The 25,035-nt window shown below is 33.2% G+C and overlaps 1 protein-coding gene across 1 annotated transcript in view; it reads right to left on the bottom strand.

Annotated features, from left to right (window-relative positions):
- The window catches only part of PSMD14 (proteasome 26S subunit, non-ATPase 14), a 102,404-nt gene that overhangs the window by 23,651 nt on the left and 53,718 nt on the right, over nucleotides 1-25,035 (bottom strand). The window contains exons 4-8 of the mRNA XM_009237777.4: nucleotides 20,686-20,757; nucleotides 20,331-20,450; nucleotides 18,041-18,111; nucleotides 16,896-17,046; nucleotides 2,647-2,754 (exon numbers count right to left, since the gene is read on the bottom strand). Coding sequence (XP_009236052.1) covers nucleotides 2,647-2,754; nucleotides 16,896-17,046; nucleotides 18,041-18,111; nucleotides 20,331-20,450; nucleotides 20,686-20,757 — 522 coding nt within the window. The remainder of the gene's footprint in view (nucleotides 1-2,646; nucleotides 2,755-16,895; nucleotides 17,047-18,040; nucleotides 18,112-20,330; nucleotides 20,451-20,685; nucleotides 20,758-25,035) is intronic.

Genomic DNA, 25,035 nt, shown 5'->3' with positions numbered 1-25,035 from the left:
TTAGCACATGCATCTATGCATCAATATTTACTAAATTTCCATGAGACTGACTACCAATCTCCAAATTTACTGTGACACTTAAGAATCCAAAATGTCACTGAACAGTTTATAATGGAATAGTTTTAAAAATTTAGTTACTAAAATAAATGCTTGTTAACTCTCAATTCTAAACATTTGAAAGTAATAGCCAAATGTTCCAAGTGCAAAATAAAAATAATATACATTATCATATATTAATATAAAAGCCTAGAGTATAGGCATTATACCTTCTCCTCTCTATCAGGATTATTAGTGGCTTCTATTATATAAAACATGAAAGTGAAAATAACCTTTGTCTCTTAGCTTATTTCAACACTGTGAAGTAGTACTTTAAAAATAACATTTTCTAAAAGCAATATATGTTTCACTGTAAAAAAATTTAAGAAATATGGACAAGGAAAGACAAAAAAAAAACTCATAATTCTACCATCCAAAGGTAACCAATGCTAATATCCTGGTATAAATATATAGGCACCATCTATAAAATATACACTTGCAGAATGGAGAACTGATATATTCTGTTTTATAATCTTTTCTTATTTAACATATTTGAACTTTCCCCAAATTATTAAATAGCAGTCTACAGTGAATCATAATTTTTCTCTACTACTAAGTAAAAGAGTAAAAAAAAAATCTGTTAGAAAATCATTAGTGACCGCCAGCATGTGAGCTGATGGCTGTTATCAGACTTTTATCCCTACTACTTGAAAGCTGGTTTAGGAGCAAGGCCCCTCTTAACACCAGCTAACTTCCCCTTCAAAATAAAAGGCATGGCATTTCTGAAAGGCTTCTGATCCCAGAGTTAAAGATTCTGCTAACATAAAATAAAATTCCATTACAGATATTACCATTCCCTTCAGGCTCTTCTGGGTTGCTTTCTAGCTTGTCTTACAAAAATAAGAAAGTGTATTAAGGTGTGGCTTTGTTCTGTCACTTGTTGGCTTGGTCCCATTTGTGTGTTTTAGTATTGAAATTGTCTTAAAACTGTAGAGCACCCAGATAGGTGTCATTCTGATGGGCGCTATATAAACTGTGAAATAAATATATTTACAGGTTCTAACTGGAAGGCAAAACAAACTAAAATGAAAGGAAAAATAATGATGCTGTAGTTGTTACATACACATGTTGTTTAACACAGGTTTGGAACCTGCTTTATAAGGTGCACTTTAAATTACAGGCTATAAGGTAAGATTAAAAAATACAAACTGGACTGGTATAGAAAAAACACGTTATTAATATTGATTAGTCGATTTTTAAGGTTAAAAAGCAGTGCTTTAATTTTAAAAAAGAAATCTGCAACAGGTGGTGAGTGACTTGCAATTAGTAAAAACTTCTGGCAGAAACATACCATGTAGTAATCACAATGATCTTGGCTTGTGAGATGCTACTTAACCTTTTGCAATAAATAATGAAGCAGTATGATGCTACCGGAGTTTATAAGAAAGGTCATTATCAAGGCTAAACAGGTCCGATAATATATTCTCTTGGAACATGCAAGTACAGGCTTGTCTGTACCCAATCAAAACCACTGGTAGCTTATTTCATACTCATTATACTTTGCAGTTTTCCTTGACTTGCATTTTTTTTCTTTTTTCAAATCAACACACCTCAGTCTTTTAAAACAAAACACTTCACTTTGATGAAGATTTCGGATGAGTGACTGCCCCAAAATTAAGCATTTAAAAGTATAAAGTTATCAAAGTATAACCAAGGCTTAACCATGGTTAAATGTCAAAGCCACAACTCCCCAAAGACAACCTCATGACAGAGCAAGGTTTCAGAAGAGAGCAGCAATAGCTACTATAGTGTCTTTGTTTTATGTATTCTACTTAACCAAACATGGTATTTCTGTCCTTTTAATTAATCTTTAGAGAAGTAATTAACTAGATAGACACAGACTGTGGTGCATTTAAAAACACATTTAAAATAATTTTTGCAGACAATAAAGATTTGTATAAATCTTTATACATGTGAATGTATAAAGAAAACATGTGAATGATACAAAGAAAACAATCACTCAAGAGGATATTAAGTGTCTGAATACTAGTAACTGCAATTAATGGTAATTGATTATCACAATAAAAAACAAGACATAAACTCTCATCACAAGTAACATATGGATGTCTTTTACAGGATTTATTTTAAAGGTGGGTTTTTTAAAGAAGAAAATTTTAAGTATATTTAAGAATTATTTCTAGGGATATCTTAAAATATACAGCAATTTCTCCATTGTTTTCTGCTATGAAAAATACCTACTAATCAAGCAATGATAATAGTTACATCCTTCACCGGAAACTCCTATTGGTCCTTCTCTATAATGTTAACCATGCAAAGCCAGAATGCTTTCAAGATAAAAGATCTACTATGCTCCCAAAAAGGGTGTCTTCAAATATGATAGGAAAATTTAAAGACCCCATTAAAAACTGACTCACATATGAGCAAATCTAACTTTTACAACAATATTGCCACAATTCTCTTTTAAAACAAAAGAAAAATTAATTTGCAAGCAAATTAAAATGCTAAGAATTAGAACTTAAAAAGACTACTTATAGCAGGCTTTTAAAATTTAAAACAGAGTTTTAACACATTATCAAATATAGGCAATACCTGGATAGATGGCTTGTTTAAGTGACCCAGATTCGAAGTTGTTTGTCTTGGTTCATGTCCTAAGACCATCATATTAGCATTGATCAATCTGAAGGCATCAATAACAACCTGTAAAAACAAGGTGTCAAGTCAATTTTTTTTTTTAAAAGCAAGTGATAATGCCAAGCAACAGTGGACAAGGCATGATCAACGTGCATCTGTTTCTGGACTATATCCAGAAAATCATTTAATTATAATATTAATAAAAAAGAACCTCCTGCTGACTGTGCCATCAGCACACCACCCTCTATCTTGTAATGTAAGGTGACACCAATTATTGCAATTTTCATGAAGCAGTAAAGAAAAAAATTAACTTTGCATCTTTATTATTGAAATATGTCATTACTAAACTTACACCAAACAGCCTTCACTGGTGTGCATATGTTTGTCACCTAAATTTTACCTAATCAAAATGAATGACAGAGAAACTAAAACTGAAAGTGAGCACAAGTTAAGGGACCACATCTAAAGCCCAGCCCTGTCACATCAATTACACCACCACAGTACTTGAAATGACAACAAAATTACAGCCAGCAAGGCACTTGCCCACATATTCTCTTCTAGTCAGATACCTTTTACTTCTTGTGACTATGAAAGACTTTATACCTTGTCTGATGGCCTTAAATGTCCAAGCCACTGTCAAGTATAAAAGGCACAATATAAAAAAACCAAGGTCATCCATGCTTTAAGCCAAGAACATGGTATGGAATGATATGGTCCTAAATTCATGGTAAAGATATTACAATAGGTATATTCTTTTTGTGTGTACAGAAATACTTCAAATTCTTCTATGATACAATAACATCTGTTAGCTCTTACATATAAAGAGATTAACAAGAATCACATACTTGCTAAAGCTTTTCAACACTAAAGTTTTATGTAAAGTCATGTGACTTTAAGACAGATTGCCACTTTAAGGGAATTTAACTCAATCGATTTATCACATGAAACAATCTTAAAGCAAGATGATATAGTAAGTAACAGAGTATTTCTATATTTTGCCTTTAAAAGTGCTGAACGATTAAGATTTATCAATGTTTTAAAAGCTGTGTCAACTAGATTTGTTCTTATTTGTACAATTATTACTTGAGGATATTAAGAGATTAAAAATAGTTAAGCCAACCAAATCTAATCAAGTCTGAAAATTCTGTTTGTAATAAGTATTACTGTATGCTGTATGCTAAAGAACAAGATTTAAAGAAAGAAAATCACCCTTTGTAAAAGATTGCTAAGATGGGTCCAAAGACAATAACAAAAAATACAAACCTAGACTAAAACATGATGACAAGTGAATCAGTCTAAGCTTCTGTCTACTCATTCGGCCTACCATATCAACTCTGAATTTTACTTTTATTTTGAACAGTTAACATTTTCCCAAAGATTCATTCCTCTTGCATCAAAATAAAGCCAAGTATCCCCAGAACATGAATTAATAGTTTGTGAAAACTTTCTTCTTTTTATACAATAACCTTAATCCACACTTAACTTTCATGTTTATATATAAATAAATATGGCCTACATGCTTATACTTAAAATTTTTTTCTAAACATATTCTCTTTTTTTAAAAAAGCAATAAAAACAAGTACTATCACACATATTTTAGTCAGATGTTATCATAAATAACTTCAAACAGTTGTTAAAAATATAGAAGTAAAATTTTCTCACACTCATACTAAAAAAGAACATAAAATAAGATAAAGTTAAAATGTTGGCAAAGGAGGAAGAAGGTGACCATTTTCCAAGATAGGTATATAACTTAAATACAAAATTAAGAATTGCCACTCTAACTATTAACGGTAAATATTTAAGAGCAAAGCATCATTTTGGTCCATTTCAAGATTTCAGTAAATTCATTTGTGAGAGGGAGAAAAAGCTACTACAAAATTATGAAAATTTCATTATATATCACAACAAAATTCCTATATACTTTTTTATACTGAATGCTTTCAAACTAAAACAGCAGACAGTTATTTTACTTGTAGAAGTCTGTATTATTTCTCTGAAATATTATAAGCAGGTGTGAAACTTCATAAAAAGGAAATGAAAATACCAGTTAAGTAGATATCATGATCTGTTAAAAACAAATTTTTTAAATTTTCTTAAGAAACTAAGAGAAAAATTCAAGAACTTAATAAAATGACATGCTTTCATTGACAATTCCTGAGTAGCAATGATGGCCTATAGAAAATGACTACTTTACACTAAGATTAAAGGAATTTGCTGCCATCACTATAGCAACTGTCTTAAGGAAACTAACATGTTCAACAACCTGCAGACCAAAATTAGATTTAGTATGCAATAAAATATAAACATGGCAATATAGTCTACATTTTAATTTTTGTATAATTTTATAATTGCTTTTTGCGCTGTGAAAATCAGTGGATTTATCCTTTAGAGCAACCTATCAAAATAGACTCATTAATGTCCAGTGCGCTAATGAGCAATGGGTGAAGAAGGTGTTAATTATGCCACCGTAAGATTAAAAAAAAAAAAAAAAAGCCCTAGTGAGCACTCGATGGTGTGTATAAGCTGAAAGCATTTCTCCATGTTTGTGTATTTACAGCATGATGCAATAGAATGACAGCAAAATGGTCACTCCATGGTTAAGAACAGAAATCTTAGATATAACACACTGAACAAATTAACTCCCAAGAATTAATTAATGTATGGGTGGGTAGGGGAAATAATCCATTTTTTGAGCTCTCTGAATTTTCTAAACAGTTCATTTTGAAGTATATAGACATTAAATTAGTTCAGTTTATATCTTATAAACTCAAACAGTAATTTAACCAAAAAACTTTACACAAAAACTATCTCCTTAATATATAATAATAAAAACCTCTGAGCTAAAGTATGAAGAATATTTTCAGGAATATGATGCTAGACTTTGAAAAATTCCTTTCCATGCTTAAGGCCTACACACTACATTGAATCTCTATTCACCCGCCTGACCATTTAATTTTTTCTGGTACAAGTGCCTTGAGACTTTTCAGAGGTCACTGCAACAGTAGACAGCTTATAACAAAACCATTAGCAGTTTGGCTAGCTTAGGGAAACCTCTTACTTTCCTTTTTTGTTTATTATCACTGCATGAATCTGCAGCATATGATAGTTTATAATTTCTCAGGCTTGTTAAATTCATGTTAAAGGTCTGTTTTCTTGTTGAATAAATTTTGTTCATATAATGCTGCCTATTTCATACACTCAGTCTTTAATAGCACCTTTGGTCTATGCGCAACTCACAGATCAAAACAGAGGACTAAAATAGGGGTTGATGATGCTATTTACATGTGTGATTCCTGCTGTCTTCTTGTTAGTAGCTTTAATATAATAGAAGACCTTGTCTGTTTTGTAATTAACACATCTTTACTGGAGAGATATTTGGAAGTGATTGCTGTGAATATACTGGTTAGTAAAATAAACACAATCACACACCACTTTCTGTTATCAGACAAATTTGTGAATTGTACACATTATACTCCAGATCAACAAACTGTGATATAACAGCCAAGTAGAAGACACATATTTATATAACCCTTTATTTTTCTGAAAATATGTATTCACTCTGACCTTGCAAATATAATTAGCTTGTGGGATGTGCAGATTTCAGTACCATGGTTGCTTTACTAATTGCAACTCTTGGAAATAGATACTAAATATTTGGAAGCTGCCAATACAAAATAAAAACTGCATGTTTTTTGTACATCTGTCTTAGATTATAAAAGCAAAATAGTTTTAGAAACAATACTGAGTTCCGTATTTATTCCAAGCATGCCCAAGGGTCAAGGATCTATCATTTCATTTTAATGATAAATCTGGTTTATTACTTAAAACTCAATTTAATCCATAATTTTTTGGCTTCTTTCATGAGTAGAATACAGTTCATCCAATATGCTATTTATTTTAAAATTCATGTTTTCATATCAACTGCTAGGTCACTGAAAGACTAGACTAAATTTCTAAAGCACCAATCTATAGTTCCCAATTTTTACATCCGAAGGAAGCTATTTTTAAGCAAAGCTCTTCAAATTAGTTTAATACAAAGGTGTTTTAAAGAAAAATACGCAAACACTTCTGGCAGTAGCTGTAATTTTTTTCTCTCTCTCTTTTCAGTAGTTGCCTTTGGTCCAGTTGCACTTATATTACAGTCAGTGACTATGGGTATTTACACAGAGTAGAAGTAATGTTTTAAGAATTTATAATGCATTTATTTTCTTGAGCTTAAAAATGAAGCAATCAGAATCTTCCATAACCTCAGGTCAGCTCACTATATATATATGTATTATATAGGTATACCTATATATTATATATAATAAAAATTATTCAGTTCATCATATATGGGTGAACATAAGTGATGAATGAAATAATTTTTAAAATCTTGAAAAAAATTTTAAGACCTCAAAATCAATGTCAAACACTAAAAAGAAAAAAGTAAAAATTCAGTTACTAGTTAGATTACATATTTTAAAACATAAAACCATCACTATATAAAGTAAATCTCTAAATGATTATAAAAATGAAAGGTGTGGAAAGAAAGGCAACACTCAACCCATATCAAATACTCTTTATCACCTAGAAATGACCTGTTATCAACTGCTTAGTTTGTTTCTAGATTCTTTAAAAATTAACAGTGCATGTGACCTGGGAAGTACTGCTGGGGTTTGTGACCATTTCGTTACTTCTGCTGCCATGCACTGCCAGACATCTATAAGAGAAAAACATCTTATGTCTCTTGTAAGCCCACAGCATAAAAAATTCAGAGAAATCTTACTTTTTATGCCATTTCCAATGAAAAGCACTAAGAACTAAAACTGACTCATGCCAAATGCATATCACTGAATTGCTGTGATTTCTTAGTCTCAAGTTTGCAACACGGAAATTATTTATAAAATGTCAATTTTAGCTCTGGAAAAGAAATTCCTATGTGTATGTACATTTTCTTTCTTCATCCTCGGAGAATTGCTTACTGTAGCTAGAGATCTGTAGTACAACTTCAGTATATTGGGAGAAAAGGGGGATGGGGTGTAACTTGCATAATTTACTTTTTTTGACAAGTGAAGACATGCATCAAAATTCAAAGAGTAAATCCACAAGTTTTGAACATATATGCTTTAATGAAAACAAATCGATCTTTAGAAACTAGTATGGTAAAAGGTAATTAGACATTTTTAGATTCATGAAACACTGGGAAAAGAATTTACTTAAGTTATAATAAAAATAAAGTTTCACAGAATTTTTTTCAACATATGCATGTAGTCAGTATGGTGTAGAGGTTTAAATGCTTGAGGCACTCTGGAGTCAATCCTGCCTAAGTTAGAATTCTGGGTCTATCACTTACTAGCTAAGGGACCTCAAACAAGTTATTTAACCCTTCAATTTCTCCATTTGCTCATGAATGACGATGCCTCATAGACTTGGTAATAAAATAATATATGTGTTTCTGCCACTATAGTTTTCAGTGTTAGTAACTGGGGCACTGATGGAGTTGCCCAGCTCAGCTCTTTCAACAGAACCTGCTGTGGAGCACATGACTGACTCACAACCTCCAGCTTTTACACCTTTGGATCCACTGGGCATTCACACCAGGTCATACTTCTCCTGGGCAGCTCCCAGCCAACAACGGAACACAGCAGTGGTACTAGAACCTAGCCATTCCTGCCAAATAAGGGATTCCTCTAAAGGCTAATTTTGGCTCAAGGACTCCCCAGCAGCCTGGCTGAAATTTTCTGAGCACTAGCGGCAGTCTGTGGCTCTTCTACCCAATCTACCTTCACTTTCTCCTTTGCAGGGTCAAACCTTCACTGCTGTCTGAAGGCTCTCCCCTTTCTCCAACATGGGTGTCTCCCCCAATAAATCTCTTGCATGTCGAATTTCATTTTGGCATCTGATCCACAGAAGACCCAAACTGATACAGTTAACAAAGCAGAGTACTGCTATCATGAAGAGTGTTAAAATTGGAAAAAAGTTACCTAAAAATCGTTATAACTATAAATTTTGCATCAAGAGACACCTGACATATAAAAAATTAGGAAATTAGAGAGTGACGCTTTAAGATGTATTTCCTTAGGGAAATTCCTAATTACAATAAGAAAGTGTATAGTTGTACTGAAGGTTATTATCTCTCTTTCAAAAATGACTGAATATGCCTAGAATCTTGATACTACTCCTGCATGATCGGTGTTTCTAGACTCACAAGTGACAAACAGTGAGCTTAAAATTGAACTCCTCAGGGGACTACTAATAAGCTACAAGAGACTATCACCTATGGGTCACTAGTCTGATATCAACTTAAGAGTGTCAATTCTATCTAGTGGCTACTCAGCCTACATAAAATGGAACCAGTGACTTCAGATCCCTTTCTAGTGGAAAAATTAAAACAACTGGTTTGCCTGTTGGCAATTCCATATAAAGCAAAGGAATAAAGGGCCCTAGAGAACACAGATGGGCTCAACTTTGTTAGCATGGCAGTAGAGCATGTGGATGAGAATAAAGGACCTATATACATTGCTTGTGCTGCAACACCACATTCAAAGAAAAATACGAAGTATATCCACTGGACTACTATCTCTCAATAGGCAAAGGCATTTTAGTAGGAAAAATATGTAAAGGCCAATTACTTTGCTGTGTATCACTTTTGTGTATTTTTATTTTGCTTATCAATTAAATACTATATAGAAATTATCTTGCTAATCCTCTCAACAACCAAGTGTAGGTATTAATATTATCAATTTATGGATGAGGAAACTGCAGTGTAGAGAATTTAAGTCAATTAAATGAAATGACACAACCAGTAAATGATATCACTATGATTTGTACCCATACAGCACGCCAAAGCCAGTACTCTTCATCATAAAGCTGTTTGTTATAATAGCTGTTCTGACACAAAACCAAGAAAGGACTACTACTAGGTTCAGTTATACTCAACAGCAAGGTTTGTGTCTCATTCGTCACTGAATATCCATTCTGTAACAGAGTAAGTGGCACATTGAAATGAAAACCTCAAAAAAAAAAAGCACTTTTGGTTACTATGCTATAGAAATTTTTACCACTTATGTTTATCTTTCCTTCAAGGCAAAGAAAAGAAAAATATCCATTATCTATAAACAAAATCTAATCAGTAGCTTGTTAACAATATAGTCTTTACTTATCACTGCTCAGTTCTGAGTTCATGAAATACTTTTTTGTGACACGCTAAACTGAGAAACTCATAGGGCACTGACATGTATTTAATTTGGATTTAAAACTGCATATGGTAAAGCTATCTGGAAAGTGAAAAGTGGCTGTAAGCATCTATTTATCAGCTTACTAGCAGCCTAAAAATCACAACTGAGGGATCAATTATGACTTTGAAGAAAATTTACCACTTCATTTTTACCCTCTTTAGAAAATTACAATGACAGGAAGACATTAAACCTGACAAAACTAAGTCCCAGGTCCAGAAATATCCTCACAAATAACAATGGCTAATGTAACATCTAGAATGTGATCTTTAAAAATTAAAATATATGGGCTCTGAAAAGGCCTCTCAATCAAAGTCATAGTTTCCACATTTCCACTTGCTGGTACAAAACTGGCATTAAGGACAGGGAGTAGATCGTATTCTTCTCTATAATTCCAATGTACTCTTGGCACAAAGTAGTGATCAACAAGTGTCTGTTGAACCAATGACCAGGGATAATTAGATGACTACAGAGAGAAAAGCATTCAAGAAGTGAGTGTCAATAAATAATATTCTTACAGGTAATGAATGATGTATTTTTACTGAAACAGTTGGATTCAAACTAATTTGAAGCACATTTACATCATTCAAAATGCACAGCAAGTAGTAAAGCATAACAAATTAGCTCAGAGATTATATTATTAATATAGAAGCTCCAGGTTAAAAGAACTCCATAGGAACTCTTACCTCTGTGTACGACTTTGCTCTTAGAATTTTAAAAGTAAAATTATTTCTACATTCCTAGCTGACAATTTCTTATATCAGCTAAATAAATGTGATAAACTTACATGTTATTCTATCATATATAGGCAAATTAGTACCTATAATATTTTCTTAGGTGTCCTCACAAGATCTGAGAGTGTTATAAAACTTCCAACTGATAATAAGAGTGAAAGACAGGAAGCAAACAAAAGATAATACAGTAACAAAACTTGTTCCAAGAATACCTTGGAAGGATATGCTCATAGAGCTATGTCAGGAATGGAAATAGATTTTTTTATGTATTCTATTTCCTATTTTTCTCTTTCCACCTGGAAAACTAGACAAAGAAAAGGCATGTATACAATTTATGATTAGGACTACTCAGCCCTAGCTGACACTCATGGGATACTGATCAAAAAATAATCTTATAAATATAGCAGCTACACTAAATATCTTTTCCTACTTTTAGTAGACAAATGACTATTAAACTTGAACTCTAGCTCTAATTTTACAGGGTTCAAATTGATCAAGGATAATGTCCATGAGTAAACTGGCTAACTGACCTTGTCAATCACACGTTCCAGTCATTTAATAAACGACTCTATGCTGACATATAAAAAATTAATAAATGTCACGAAATTAACTGCAGTTTTTTGGATATGCTAAAAGCTAAAAAAATAGAATTGGTAATGGCTGAACGCTGATGCAAATTCATTCCTCAATTTTATCTTATAAACATTTATTAAAAAACTATTGCAACGCACTAAATTCCAAGATGTGAATTGGTATCTCTCCTCAAAGAAGTCTCAGTCTTGTGGGGAAGACAACACAGACAGATGAATAAAATACAAAATGGTTAAGTGCAATACATTAATCACCTCATAGGCCCAAGTTTCAAAGTAATATATTCACTTCCTTCTCATCAGCATGCCCAAGGAAAATATCTTAGAAAATGGTAAGTGCTAAATAAAAGTTGGCCAATCAGAAGAGTATTCCTAGATTAGTTAGCATGTACAAAATATAAGAAGGGAAGTCTTCATTTCTTTTGTAGTCATTACATATTCCTAAGTGTAGCAAATTAGAGATTAATTTATGGGCTTGTTCTTATCAAAACTTGCAGAAACATTCACATTCTTTTTTTTAATATTCTAGTTCTTGATCCTTTTAAGTATGAATTATGTTAATCTTCAGAATAAAGTATCATTTATTGCATACCTCCTAATATGACATGTGTACTCTAATCTCTACATATATTACCTCATGATAGTCATACTGCTATGAAATAGGTACTAAGATTCCTGTTATATAGATGAAAAATCTGAAGCTCAAGAAAATTAGGTAAGGCTTGTTCAAGGTCACACTGTAAAGAGGAGATAAAAAGGGGATTTTAATGCAGGCCTGCCCCCTAAGTCTGTGTTCTTCATTACTCTATGCCCTCTCTCTCTATATAAGAGAGAGAGAGAATATATATATATATATATATAAAATATATAAAATATATATATATAAAATACATAGATATATAAAATAAGAAGCTCAAAACAAGACTACTATTTGAGTAAACTGAGTACTTAAAAACCTTCACCATCTTAAAACTTTCTAATATAAAATTTCTTGGAAAAGTAAAATATTTGCTACCCACCCCGAAAGAAAAGACACAACCTTCTAGATATCTGAAAATAAAGGGTATGCTCTTACAACATTCATTCACTAACTTTTTATTTTAATTTTTTTAAAAATTAGAGATGGAGTTTCATCATATTGCACAGGCTCGTCTTAAACTCCTGGGCTCTAGCGATCCACTCACTTTGACCCCCCGAAGTGCTGGGATTACAGATGTGAGCCATGGTACCTGGCCACATTCCCTAACTTTCTTCCTGTATTTGTATTTATTCTCCAAAGCCCCATCTTTTGTAAAATGCTAGTTGTTTAAACAAATTAAAACCAATCAAACCACTCATTTTACATTCTAACATCTGTGGAAAAAAGAATGAACAAAGAGGTAAGTACCACTTGGAATGATATTGTTTCTACATTCTTCCCATGTGGTACAAGCTCTTCTTTTCTGAGTGATGTCCTGCCTACCCCTCAAAGCTCAGCCCAAGCTTTATCTACTTTGTGCAACCTACAACTGATTTCTCCCTTCTTCTAATGTTAATTTGCATTTACTGTGTTTGTTATACAAGTAATACTTTATTGTATACTGGCACATACAAAATTCTGAATAAGTATTTGTTGAATTATTTCTGTCTCTAGCAACCAATTTAATACTTACAGAAACAACCAATTTCAGTATATTTTGTATCACTATGCAATGTAGGTTATCAGTATATAATTGGCAGAATAAGATCTTGCTCACTACTAACACTGAATGTATATAATTTATCTTCTCAAAGAAGACAAAGACCATTTTTTAAAATTCATTTTGCATCTTAGAACCATTAGCATACAGATCAGGTATACTTAAGAAATATCTGCAGATAAGCTGACCTGCAGTTAGATAAACATCACATTTTTTAAAGTCCATTGAGTGTTTTGATCAGATTAAATAAAAATGCTTCAAGAAAACCTAACCAGTGGAAGACACATTTAGACATAATTAGTCATTCCTTTTTTTATGTTTTCAAAACAGAGAACAGACACAATGATTGTTAGGAGTTAGTTAGCTGGTAATAACTGAGCATTTTATTAACAGGAACCCCATCAAGGAAAATGAGTTCTCTAAAGCAGTAATGCTTTTTAATAAATATATTACAATATCCTAATTAAGTTGTATGCTAGTTTTATGATTTTGCCCAAAGTGACCATTCTTTTTGCCTCAAGAAAGAAGTATAGTCACATTACAAGCTGAATTAACTTCTAAATTTGCTGCTGGATCTGGTTGTGGGCTGAGTATACAAGATAATAAAACATTCAGCAAGAGGTCCCCACTGTGCCACTTGAGAACTAAAGTTTAAAATATGTAAATATGTATATTTTACACATGAACTAAATGCTGCAAGCGGACCTTATAAACTATTTCACTGATTAGAGCAGAACTCACTGGTAACTTCTGTGAGCTTACTCTCCATTTAAATTATGAATGCAATTACCATTGGTTTTCACCTGTATCATTTTAAAACATTTATAGTACTGTACAACATGCTGAGGGTTACAGATTCTTCATCATATAGTGTATTTCATTATTTATGTTGATTTCAATGTTTACTCCTAGGGATGTCACAAAAGTCAACAGGAATAAGTCTGTCTAAATTGTTTTTTAAAATTAATGGAACAACACATTTTAAAAAATCAATTAATATATAATACATAATACCTACAGAAAACTATGGAGAACTTAGAGGAAACATACAGCTCTTTCCCCTGACTTATGCTGAAGAGAGTGACACCTATCCACAGTAACTTAAGGAATGGCCTCACAATAACCTCTGGTATTCATTTTGCATTCTGCAATTACTCTGATTATATCATTCATAGTGGTTTAAAATTAAGGAATTAAAGACCCATTAAAAAAGCCTGAGCCCTGAAATTTTACAGAACTGGATTCATATCTTTGTTCTGCTGCTAACTCATGGTCTGACTTTGGCAAAGCAATCTCCTTGGCCCTAATTTTTTTTTTTAACCACTAATAACATGTAATGGTAACAGGGCCTATCTTTAGGATTATAACAAAGAATAAATGTGATAAGTTGAAATGGTTATTCACAATACCTGGCTCACAGCAATTATTCAATAAAAATATAATCAAGTCACCATAAAAGAAAATCAAACTACTGTCAATGAATTGAGATTACCAAGAAAGAATCCAGGCTTATCTAATTTCTCAAAGACAGAAATATTGGAATTTATAAAAATGGAAATATATAAAATGTTCAAGAAAGCGGTTTTATAAAAAGCGAACAGAGACCCAACTTAAATCATTTATATATAAAATGTCATTTTAATTCTTGATCTAATCATTGCCTTACTAAATATTTTGACAGCTTTGATAAATCACATGCTGGAAAAGGGAGAGGGAGACTCTTATGCTATTCTTCATTTTTATAAGTTTATATTCCTAAGTATCATGATTTAACTAAAACACTAACTAAGGATTTACTAGCATTTAATCTGATTCATAGTGATGAGAGGACTTGACACTGAAAGAACCATAAATTACAATCAAACTCTGACTCCTTAAAGATGAAGTTACATTACTGACAAAGAACTGGATCCTTATTTCAAGAGATATAATAGTATGAATCTAGACATTAGGTCCAACAAGTGATACAAATCATCAATGATAGATATTTACACTAAATTTTTTCAAAAAGATTTCTTCCTAACATACAAAAGTAGACAGTGATACATATGATTTCATAAATTTTAGATATATTATTTTTAAAAAACTAAATTTAACATTAAGACATGTGACACATGGCATATTTTTAAATGAAATTCATCATTTTAATATAAATCACAATTAATTAGAAATAATGAAAATTCCAATATTATACAATACTTAAACTAGGTTTGGAAACTAAAATTGCCATTTTAAACATTACAAAAGGATAACCAAAAATAAAATACATACTCATTTATTTACATTTACATTTATTTACTCTATTTTGAGAATGCGTTCTTTCATTGTTTAAGCTTATACTTTCCTTTTTCAAAGTAGCCACCATCACATGAGTCAAGATATCATAAAACCTAAGTTGAACTAATACTACAAAATAGAATTCTAATTACATTTAAAATTAAGCTTTAATTATTACTTGTAAATATTGTGGTAGGGGACTTTATTAGATAATTGTTATATTTGTAAGACAGTAATCATTACTTAAATGAATTACTTATGAGTTACTAAAAGGTACCTTAAAATATAGAATTAAACTTAAGAGGTATTAAATATAATTCATAAAGCTAATAACAATCAAGGATTTTTCAACCTCTGTTATCTATATGTTGAGTAACAACACATATAGTTAAAAAAAAGTAAATAAATTGAAATATAGGCATATAGCAAGAATCAGAAGCTATCCATTCTGAATGGTCTAGTATATCAGTTTCTATTATTGTTTTTGTGGATAGTTTTTGCCTCTGAAAAGCTAAATCACACCTAATAGGATCATGATTTAGAGAAGACCTCAATTTTTATACATGATAATGATATGATGTCAGAAAACATTCAACTTCAAATTTATGACAGATAAAAACTGTATTTTAACAGCCATGTTTAGTTTGTCTGCTGGTGAGCAGATATAAATGTAATCTGCACTACTATTAAACTCCAGGTCTGATAGATAACAAGCTAATATTTATTTCTAAGTGCTCTAAAAATTATTTGTAAAACCTGCATAAAAAGGATTGCATAAATATATTGTGATTTTATTTTAACAATTATTCTACACTACAATGGAAGTACATGCTCAAACAAGACACCTCAGCAGTATTTTAAAGCAGTAACCACCTAGCCAATTTCTGTATGTTCTGTAGTTTTTCTAATCCACTCTCCCTGTGGTTGAGCAAAATCGAATTGCCTCTCACATTTGCAGACAGCTCTGTGAAGGTGATAATAGAGCTGCTCCCTGCTGTCATGAGGCAGGAAATAGGAAAATGGCATATGGGGCTAGAAAGAAAGAAAGAAAAAAAAAAAAGAAAGAATGAATGAACAAAAAAAGAGAAAGAGAACTAAACAAGAACAAAAGGGGTTTCAACAAAGAACTATAACCCAATATGCTTTGCAAGTTAATCTGTTTTCAGAATTATTTAGCATATTTAATCATTCATTTGCGTCCTCACTCCAAAAATGTGAATGGTTGATATCAAGTCTTTGGGCAAGTTTTCATTGTCTAAAATATTTGGAAAACACACCTCCAGAATATGTCCTGCACAATGTCTGCAAAACAATGCCCTTTAAATAGATTTTTAAAATGTTGTGCCAATTCCAAATTCATCATTTGAAAATAAAGGTAAAGCAATGTTTATTTAAATATTAATAAAATGTTTATAGCAGGCTTTGAGTATGGTTTAACTTTCCTAATTTTATGAAATTCAAAAAATTTAAAGATAAATATTCATGAAAATTACACAATAAGTGATTAAAGAAGAAATCTCTAAATAAATTGCTAATAATACCAAGACACAGTTATCAACTTGTACAGTTTTTTTGTTTGTTTGTTTAAGTAAACAGACAGCAGCTTTCTGTGTAATTAAGAATCCTGCTTTGAACAAAATGGATTTTTATTTAATGTATCTGTAAACAGAATGTGGCAGTAGATGGCAATAAAGATAGAATCTACTCTACCTTTCCTTTTACACTCTGAATGGGATCCACAACCACTGCCACAGCTCTCTCCGACAAGGCTTCAAAGCTCTGCTGAGTGTTGATATCCACACCAGAAAGCCAACAACCAAAGCCAGGGTGACTGTGATACCAACCAACAACCATCTCCGGCCTGAAACAAAGAGGGCATTCAGATGCTCAGAACAGAACAAGTAATACATTTATGATATGAAAAGAAACAACACACTAACGGGGTATAAATTAAGAAGAGATGAAAAACACACAGGTGTGAAAAAGCACCATTAGAAACCCTGAAATTGTACACCATATTATCCAGAAAACATGGAAATGAATATGTGTGACAAAGGAGTGCTATCATTAAGAGATGCACATTAGCAGTGGTAGATAAAGCTTTCAGTTTTTCACCTTGTTACCACAGTTTCTCAGAGCCAGTTTTTACCCTTTCAGCATTCAAGTAAATATCTACTCTTTAACTCCTTAGCTCTGGGAGTTGGATTTTCCAGGCACAGAGTACATTTTTAACAATGGACACCAGGATCCACTGTTGTGAAAGGATTAAATATCAATTAAACCAGCAGTAGAACTAGGAACTCAGTCAAAAACCAATTTGCACTGTTCTGCTCAGCTGCTGAGCCTTTTGCTAACATTAATTTTGAAGTTGTTTCCACAGCAGAAGAATTTGAGCAAGAGAATGACAACTATTGAGAGATTTGGTCTGAGGAAAAAACTTTAGAATATTTGGATTATACTTTCTCTGTCTTTAAAACTATGCCTACAAACATAATTAAATATTCATAATCTCATTCAGTTGCAACTCTCAAATACATGGAACATACAAGCTCTTTCAATTATAAGTGACTAGACAGTAACTCCATATGCTAAACAGAGGGAAGCTACAGCCCAAGCTTTCTATGTGACAGTCAAGAATTTTAACATGAGGCAGTTCTCTGATGGGCAAATTTCTCTGGTTCTAAAGGGAAGATACACTAGACAGGCGGTGCATGGCACTGATATTTACAAATACTTTTATGTCAACTACATGACCACTTTTTCTAGAAATGACATTGATAAACATCTATAACTTTGAGGTATGTTTCTATAAATATTTCCCATTATTTCTTTAACTGATCATTTAAAATGCTTACCTTCCTGTCTGCTTCAACATATCCAACATTTTAGCTTGGAACACTGGATCAACTGCCTCCACACTGACACCCTGATTTAGAAAGAAAGAAAAATTATTAATTTTTGTAAATTTGGAAAAAAAGAAAGCTTCCCTATGTATATTATTTGGGGTTGCCAAAATCATTTTATAGGTTTTGATACCTACATTTGATACCTACTCAAGTCATTCAATTATAAACCTCATACCAATCAAGCTTCTAAAATTGCCAACTACCAAACTGCTGTTGGCGAACGAGTTAAGCCAACTTTCAAGATTCTTTAAGAGTATATGGCCATTGCTGTGTATATGTTTACCAGAAATACGAAATAACTGAACCAACCATAACTATTGGTTCGACCTATCTAGGCATGCATACTTCCTAATGCCATCCTATCATAACTGATGACTAAAATAAGCCTCATCCAAAGTTCTACAAATATTCAGCTATCATAATGAAACAGCCTCAAGTCTCTTACATACAGCATTATTTTGCTAGTTCAACCAAAATAAGATATTTGAACAAGGAAGAAATAAAAGGTTCAGATCATCTCTCTGGCGATAGAGTACTGTCTTTATAGCTCCCAAGGCTTTCTTCTAACCTCAGGAATCTAAATCTAATGTACTTAAAGAAACTAGTTAACATAAGCACTTCCTTCCCACCAAAACAAACAGTACGCATATTGAATTCCAACAGAGAGTACATCCTCAAGAACAGGGGTATGCAATCTGCTGCTTATAGGCTAAGAATGTTTTCAGTTTTTTCTTTCTTTTCATATATATACTTTAAAAGGACTGTCTTAAAAAAGAAGAATATGCAACAGAGACATATGTCTTTATAGAAAAAGTTTACTGACTCCGGGGTCAGAAGAAAAACTTTCTAATTCTATGACACTAGAAAATAGAATTAGAGTGAATATAGGGATCAAAATCTTTTATTTTATATTGTCAAACAAGCATTTACATGGAAGTAATGATATTAAAGCCTAAGAACGATGTATTATAATGGGTATCTACATAAGTACCCATAACATATATAAGTTAGTTTTATGTGTTTCATGTAGCCTAATATAAAAAGATAGATACAAGTAATAAATAGTCTAAGATTTAAATCTAAACCTTTAGTTAACATGTAGAGTGTTTCTCTATTTCCAAATGTATAAAATAAATATAATGGATATCGAGATGGATAAAATCAGTAGATCCAAATTAGTTTACCTCAACAGATTCATCTATTTAGAGAAAACTTTACATTATTTTAAATATATTGCATTCTGTAGCAAATATTCTATTTTAAATGCTTATTTTTAATATACATACTATATATATTACAGTACTTAAAATTGTAACTTGTTCTCTAGCATCTACCTTATCAAAATAAACTTACAGAGCTTCGAATAGAACAAACAGCTTTATAACAACAATTTCTTTAATCCTTCTTTTACAAGGCTCAGTAAGAGAAATATTGCCTAGCAAAGAAGAAATAAATATCGCTTGGAAAAATACATGCATATTTTTCTAAGAAAACAGGTGAAAAGGATATTTGTGGTTTTTTTTTTGGAAGGTAGATGGAATGGTTATTGTTTTTTGGCTATTTTCTTTCAGTCAAAATGCACATCTATCAACACAAGTCTAATGCATCAAACAAAAAGGCAAAACAAAACAAACATCTCTAGAAAGAATAATGTATTCTATGCAGGTAATTTGTATGGAGTATGGTGCATATAAACAAAATACCATGCCTGGGAAAAAAATATTCAGGTTTGCTATTGTTTTGTTTTGTTTTGTTTTGCTTTAACTTAACATTTTAATAAGAAAAGCTTAAAAAGTCATTCATCACCATATACAGAACATTTTTTAAATGACATATTTCAAAACAATGGGAACAAGACATAAGAACTAGTATATGTGAGTTGAAAATCTAAATAAGAGAATCTCAAATCTTTTGAACACTTGGTTCAAAATCAAACTAACACTCTGCTATTATAGGGTAAGTAACTTTTAAATCCAGTATTTTACACCAGTTTAAGCTGAAGGACTGAGAAAAGAAATTTAGCATTAACATCATTCAGTTTGTAGACCTATAAGAAGTTATGCTGCGTTTTAAAGATTAATGATTTAATTCAATACAATCTAAAAATTTCTATCAAACTTATGATTAACTTTTCCTATTGGAAAGAGAAAATGTAATATGATGAGAGTTAGTTTGCATAGGAAAAGAAAAATGAAAAGAAACAAATTTACTTGCAGCAGGCAGTAATAAAAGTACTCACTGTTCCTGACTGTGGCATAGCAAACACATCAATCACTCTGACGGTATAATCATCAACAAATTCTCCAAGCATCAAACCCATAACTTCCATTGGAACTCCAGCACGGCCATGTTTTAACATCTGTAGAAAGGAAGAGATGTGGACACAAAGCAAATTTCGTTGAGGTCTCTGGTTCCTCTTTATAAAACAAAAACCAAATTTTGTTCCAGTGAAAATAAAAAACTCCTTTTATAAATGTACCTAAAACAATAGCTTATTTATGTCTGAGAGGATTAAGGTGACAAATATTCCAAAGTAAAAGATACAGTGAAAGCAACAGAGTTCTCTAAAGCAAGTAACTACATTCATTACTTACTTTTAACAGTGCCAGGGAAGAGATATAGACTTGTTCTGCTGTGTCCACTGCAGGAGCATCTGTAGGTGGCCCCTAGAAACAAATACATCAATTATTATTAAAACAAACACAGAGTTGAGTTTAAAATTCAAGTTACATGTGGTATAAACTTGATATTTTTAAAATAGTTTTGAAAAACATGGCAAGAATCCTTTTATTTGGCTACAACATAATCAAAACACATTTGCAAATATCGAACCTGTAGAAAACAGGTAAAACTTAATACTAAGCCAAGGGTCTAATGGACATAAAGTTTAAGTCTTTCGGCAATGCCAATCTACCTTGGCTACAACATGGCTATAATGTACCAATTAGCCACATTTGTTACCACAGTGTGTATATGTGAAATGCTGATGGACTAGCACAATTAACTAAAGCATCAACACAAACAGCAAATTCTCTGAGCTTCTTGATTTTCAGCTAAAGACAGAATGTATTAATAGATTAAGGCTATGGGATTCCTTTGCAAATTCATCGCTACAGTGGAGGAGAAGGGGAAAGAAGACTTCTAATCCCTGGGTGAAAGAGCTGTGAACAACATCCTCTGCATGTCACCTAATGAAGCTGTTCCCCTCCCCCTATACAACAACAAATTTAACACAATTGCCCCAGGTGTGAACAAACCAGTTGAGACAGGTATAGCTGATGTGAAAATACTTCCAAAATCCTAACCACTACCTTTAAAACAAGTACTACTAAGGAAGACACTATGTTTCTCCTTTAAGGATTCTATCTTCTTCCTGAAAGGAAGCAAACTTCTCTTGACTATAACATTCAGCTGCACAAGGTAACTGACATATAGTTCTTACCCTCAAGATGCCTACAATCTTATAAATGTGATTCTGCCCCACAATTAGTGCACCTAAAAAGCTTGTTGTTTTTTAATATTGGACAATCTCGGAAATTATAATGAGATATGACTTATAATTGCCAGGTCGTGTTTTGCTTAAAGTTCCCTTTCCCTGACAATAACTCTATTACAAATTAGGTAAACAACATGTTACCTTATCCAAATTGTAAGCCATATTCTCTCTCCCATTTATACTTTTACATACTGAAAGTAAACAATCGCTTTATATTCCATACATATAGGTCTATGTGTACTTTGTGCTTTTGTGTGTGTGTGTGTGTGTTAAATTCTATTACTTTGTATTGTTTTAAAAGTTCATATATTTACTGGAAGCATTAAGTATAAAAGGTTCTAGAATAAGTTTTCTCTAAATAAAAGAATTTTGTTTTTATTTACTTTTGTTCAAAGTGGTGGGAAAAATCAAGTCCCTCAAATTTAATTTTCACCATAAATGCCAGGCAATAAAGTTGGAAACTGACCAAATTCTTCATCTATTATCACCTAATGCAGTTTTATTGCTTATTTTTCAAATAGCTAAGATCTCTTTCAGAATGAAAACTCTGCTAAAGTAACAACAGGGCAAAGCATCTTGCTGAAGTCATCAAATAAACCTAATTTTAGTGGTATGATAATTTTACTCATTTCACTTAGAAAGTTAAGAAAGATTAAGGAAAAGGTGATGACAACAATAAATTAGTTGTGATGAGAGGTTTGGGGGAAGTAGTAGTAGCCTTAAAAGGTTAGGATAATAATAAGGTTTCAGTTAAACAGAAGGAATTGATTCTGGTGATCTGCATAGCCTGGTGACTACAGTTAATAATAATGTATATTTCAAAATAGTTAAAAGATGACTTTAAATGTTCTCAGCACAAAGAAATGATAAATATTGCGGTGATGGATATGTTAGCCTTATGTGATCACTCCATAACATACATATTTATCAAAACATCACCCCCCCACCACTATATATAATTATTTGCCAATTTAAAATAAAATAAAAGTAGAAAAATAGGTTAATGAACACTGTATTCTAAAGTTATTCCTGGATCCAGAGCAACCTTAAACATTGCATATGGAGAAAGAAGTTAAACTGGTATCTTGACTGTAGCTTTAATACAGCCTTTCTCAACTTGCCTGAAAAATTTTTTTTTTAGAAAAAAAGGGAAATAAAACATCAAACCATCACCAAAATGCATTACTGAAAGAATCCAGAAACTATTTCTGCCACCAAAGAAGGAAGAAACACTATTTTGTTCAATATTATATATATAACCAGTACCTAGAAAAGTGCCTGGGCCATAGTAAGAACTTAATAAGTACTGATTGAAAGAATGAATGAATAAATTAAGGTACTACTGCAAGCCAATGGAACAGAAAAGAAAAATACCAACTAGAGTTACCCTGAGAGAGAGGAAGCAAGCCACATGTCAGTGGCCTTTCTTCTGATTCAGAAACATACTAACACACAATGGATTTTCTTCTGATTCAGAAACATACTAACAAGAAAGCCATGTACTAAGAGAAGACTATGCAGCTGTTTATTGTATGAATGCTGTTTCATTTTTGTTTTTTTTTTAGACGGAGTCTCCCTCTGTCGCCCAGGCTGGAGTGCAATGGCGCGATCTTGGCTCACTGCAACCACCGCCTCCTGGGTTCCAGCATCTCTTCCTGTCTCAGCCTCCTGAGGCGCTGGGATTACAAGGGGCACGTCACCAGGTCCGGCTGATTTTTTGTATTTTAGTAGGGACGGGGTTTCCCTGTGTTGCCCAGGCTGGTCTCGAACTCCTGAGCTCAGGCAATCCACCCGCCTTAGTCTCCCAAAGTGCTAGCATTACAGGCGTGAGCCACCGCATCCAGCCATGAGTGCTGTTTTTAAAATAGCAGCCAGTGATACTGCTGCCCCTTTCACTACTGTGGGCAAGAACTAGAGAAGGTTGGTAGCAGTGAAATGCTGCCAGAGAGAGAGAGAAATCGCATATAATACACTGTCAATGGGACAGATACTAAAGATCTCAGTCAGCAGTGACTATCTAAGGCTGTTGTTTTCCTACATGCTCACCTGTTCAGAATAGCAAAAACCAGGCAATAGAAGAAAACCCCATTAAAGACTCAAAACTGAGCTCAGAGAGGTATGTAAGAACATGAACAGCTGATATGGGGGGAGGGGGGCCAAGGCAGGGCTGGGTAGAGGAGGGTGTGGCCCCTGGCTAAGGCACCACCACTGGGCCTGCGCTCATGGACCTAGGTGAAGGTATTTTTGTTTTCCTGCCCAAATGTTGCATTTCCAAGACCACCCTGGCCTGCCACTCCCCCATGCTGTGTCTATTAAAACTCTCAGACCCTAGCAGGCAAAGACACAAGTGGCTGGACATTGAGAGGAACAGAACACATCAGCAGAAGAAGACACTGGTGGCTGAACATGAGAGAGGAGCACATCAGCGGAGGGACACACAAACGACTGGACATGGAGAGAAACCACTGGGGTAGGAGCAAACCAGCACGCAGGCAGGCTATCAACCAGCAGAATGAAGCAGAGTTTGGCCAGGGCAGTTGGAGGAGAGTGTCCTGACTCCAGTGGAAAACCATCTCCCTTCTGGCTCCCCCATCTGTTGAGAGCTACTTCCACTCAGTAAAACCTTGCACTCATCTCCAAGCCCATGTGTGATCTGATTCTTCCAGTACACCAAGGCAAGAACCCCCAGATACAGAAAGGCCTCTGTCCTTGCAGTAAGGCAGGGGGTCTAATTGAGCTGTCTAACACAAGCCACCTATGGATGGCTAAACTAAAAGAGCACCCTATAACACACACCCACTGGGGCTTCAGCTGTAAACACTCAATCCTAGACACTGCTGTGGGGTCGGTGCTCCATAGCCTGCCTGTCTGTGTGCTCCCCTAGAGGTGTGAGCAGTGGGGCACTGAAGAAGCAGGCCACATCCCAATCGAATGCCCTGTGAAGGGGACAAGGGAACTTTTCCTGTTTCACAGATACAAAGCTGACCCAATTCGCTCCCAAGATGAGACAAACGTGGGGCTGTGGACCATCTACATACATTATCTTTTGGCAAACACTCCTGGGGGGCAGTATTCTGGTGATTCAAAAAGAAAGTCACCTAAATACAGGAATCATGAACAAAATTTTAGAAAACGATTTGACATCAGTAAAACAGAAGTTCTTTATCTTTGAAACAGAAAGCTGGAGGACAGACCAAGATAAAAAGATGAAAAATAATTAAGAATTAAAATCACACTAGGAGAAACAAGGGTAAAAGTATTATAACAAATTTAATTCAGTGATATACAATATAAATTTCTAGATGTCCCAAAATGTACAGTAAAAAGTTAGAGATGAAAACTTTTAGAAATATAATAAATTTAGAGCAGCAGTCCCCAACCTCTTTGGTGCCAGGGACCGGTTTCATGGAAGACCATTTTTCGAGTTTTGGGGCAAGGAGGATGGTTT

This window comes from Pongo abelii, chromosome 11, assembly GCF_028885655.2.
Source record: "Pongo abelii isolate AG06213 chromosome 11, NHGRI_mPonAbe1-v2.0_pri, whole genome shotgun sequence".
In the NCBI taxonomy this organism is placed as follows: domain Eukaryota; kingdom Metazoa; phylum Chordata; class Mammalia; order Primates; family Hominidae; genus Pongo; species Pongo abelii.
Note: the sequence above shows the minus strand (reverse complement) of the source record. Positions and strands in the feature narration are given on the sequence as shown.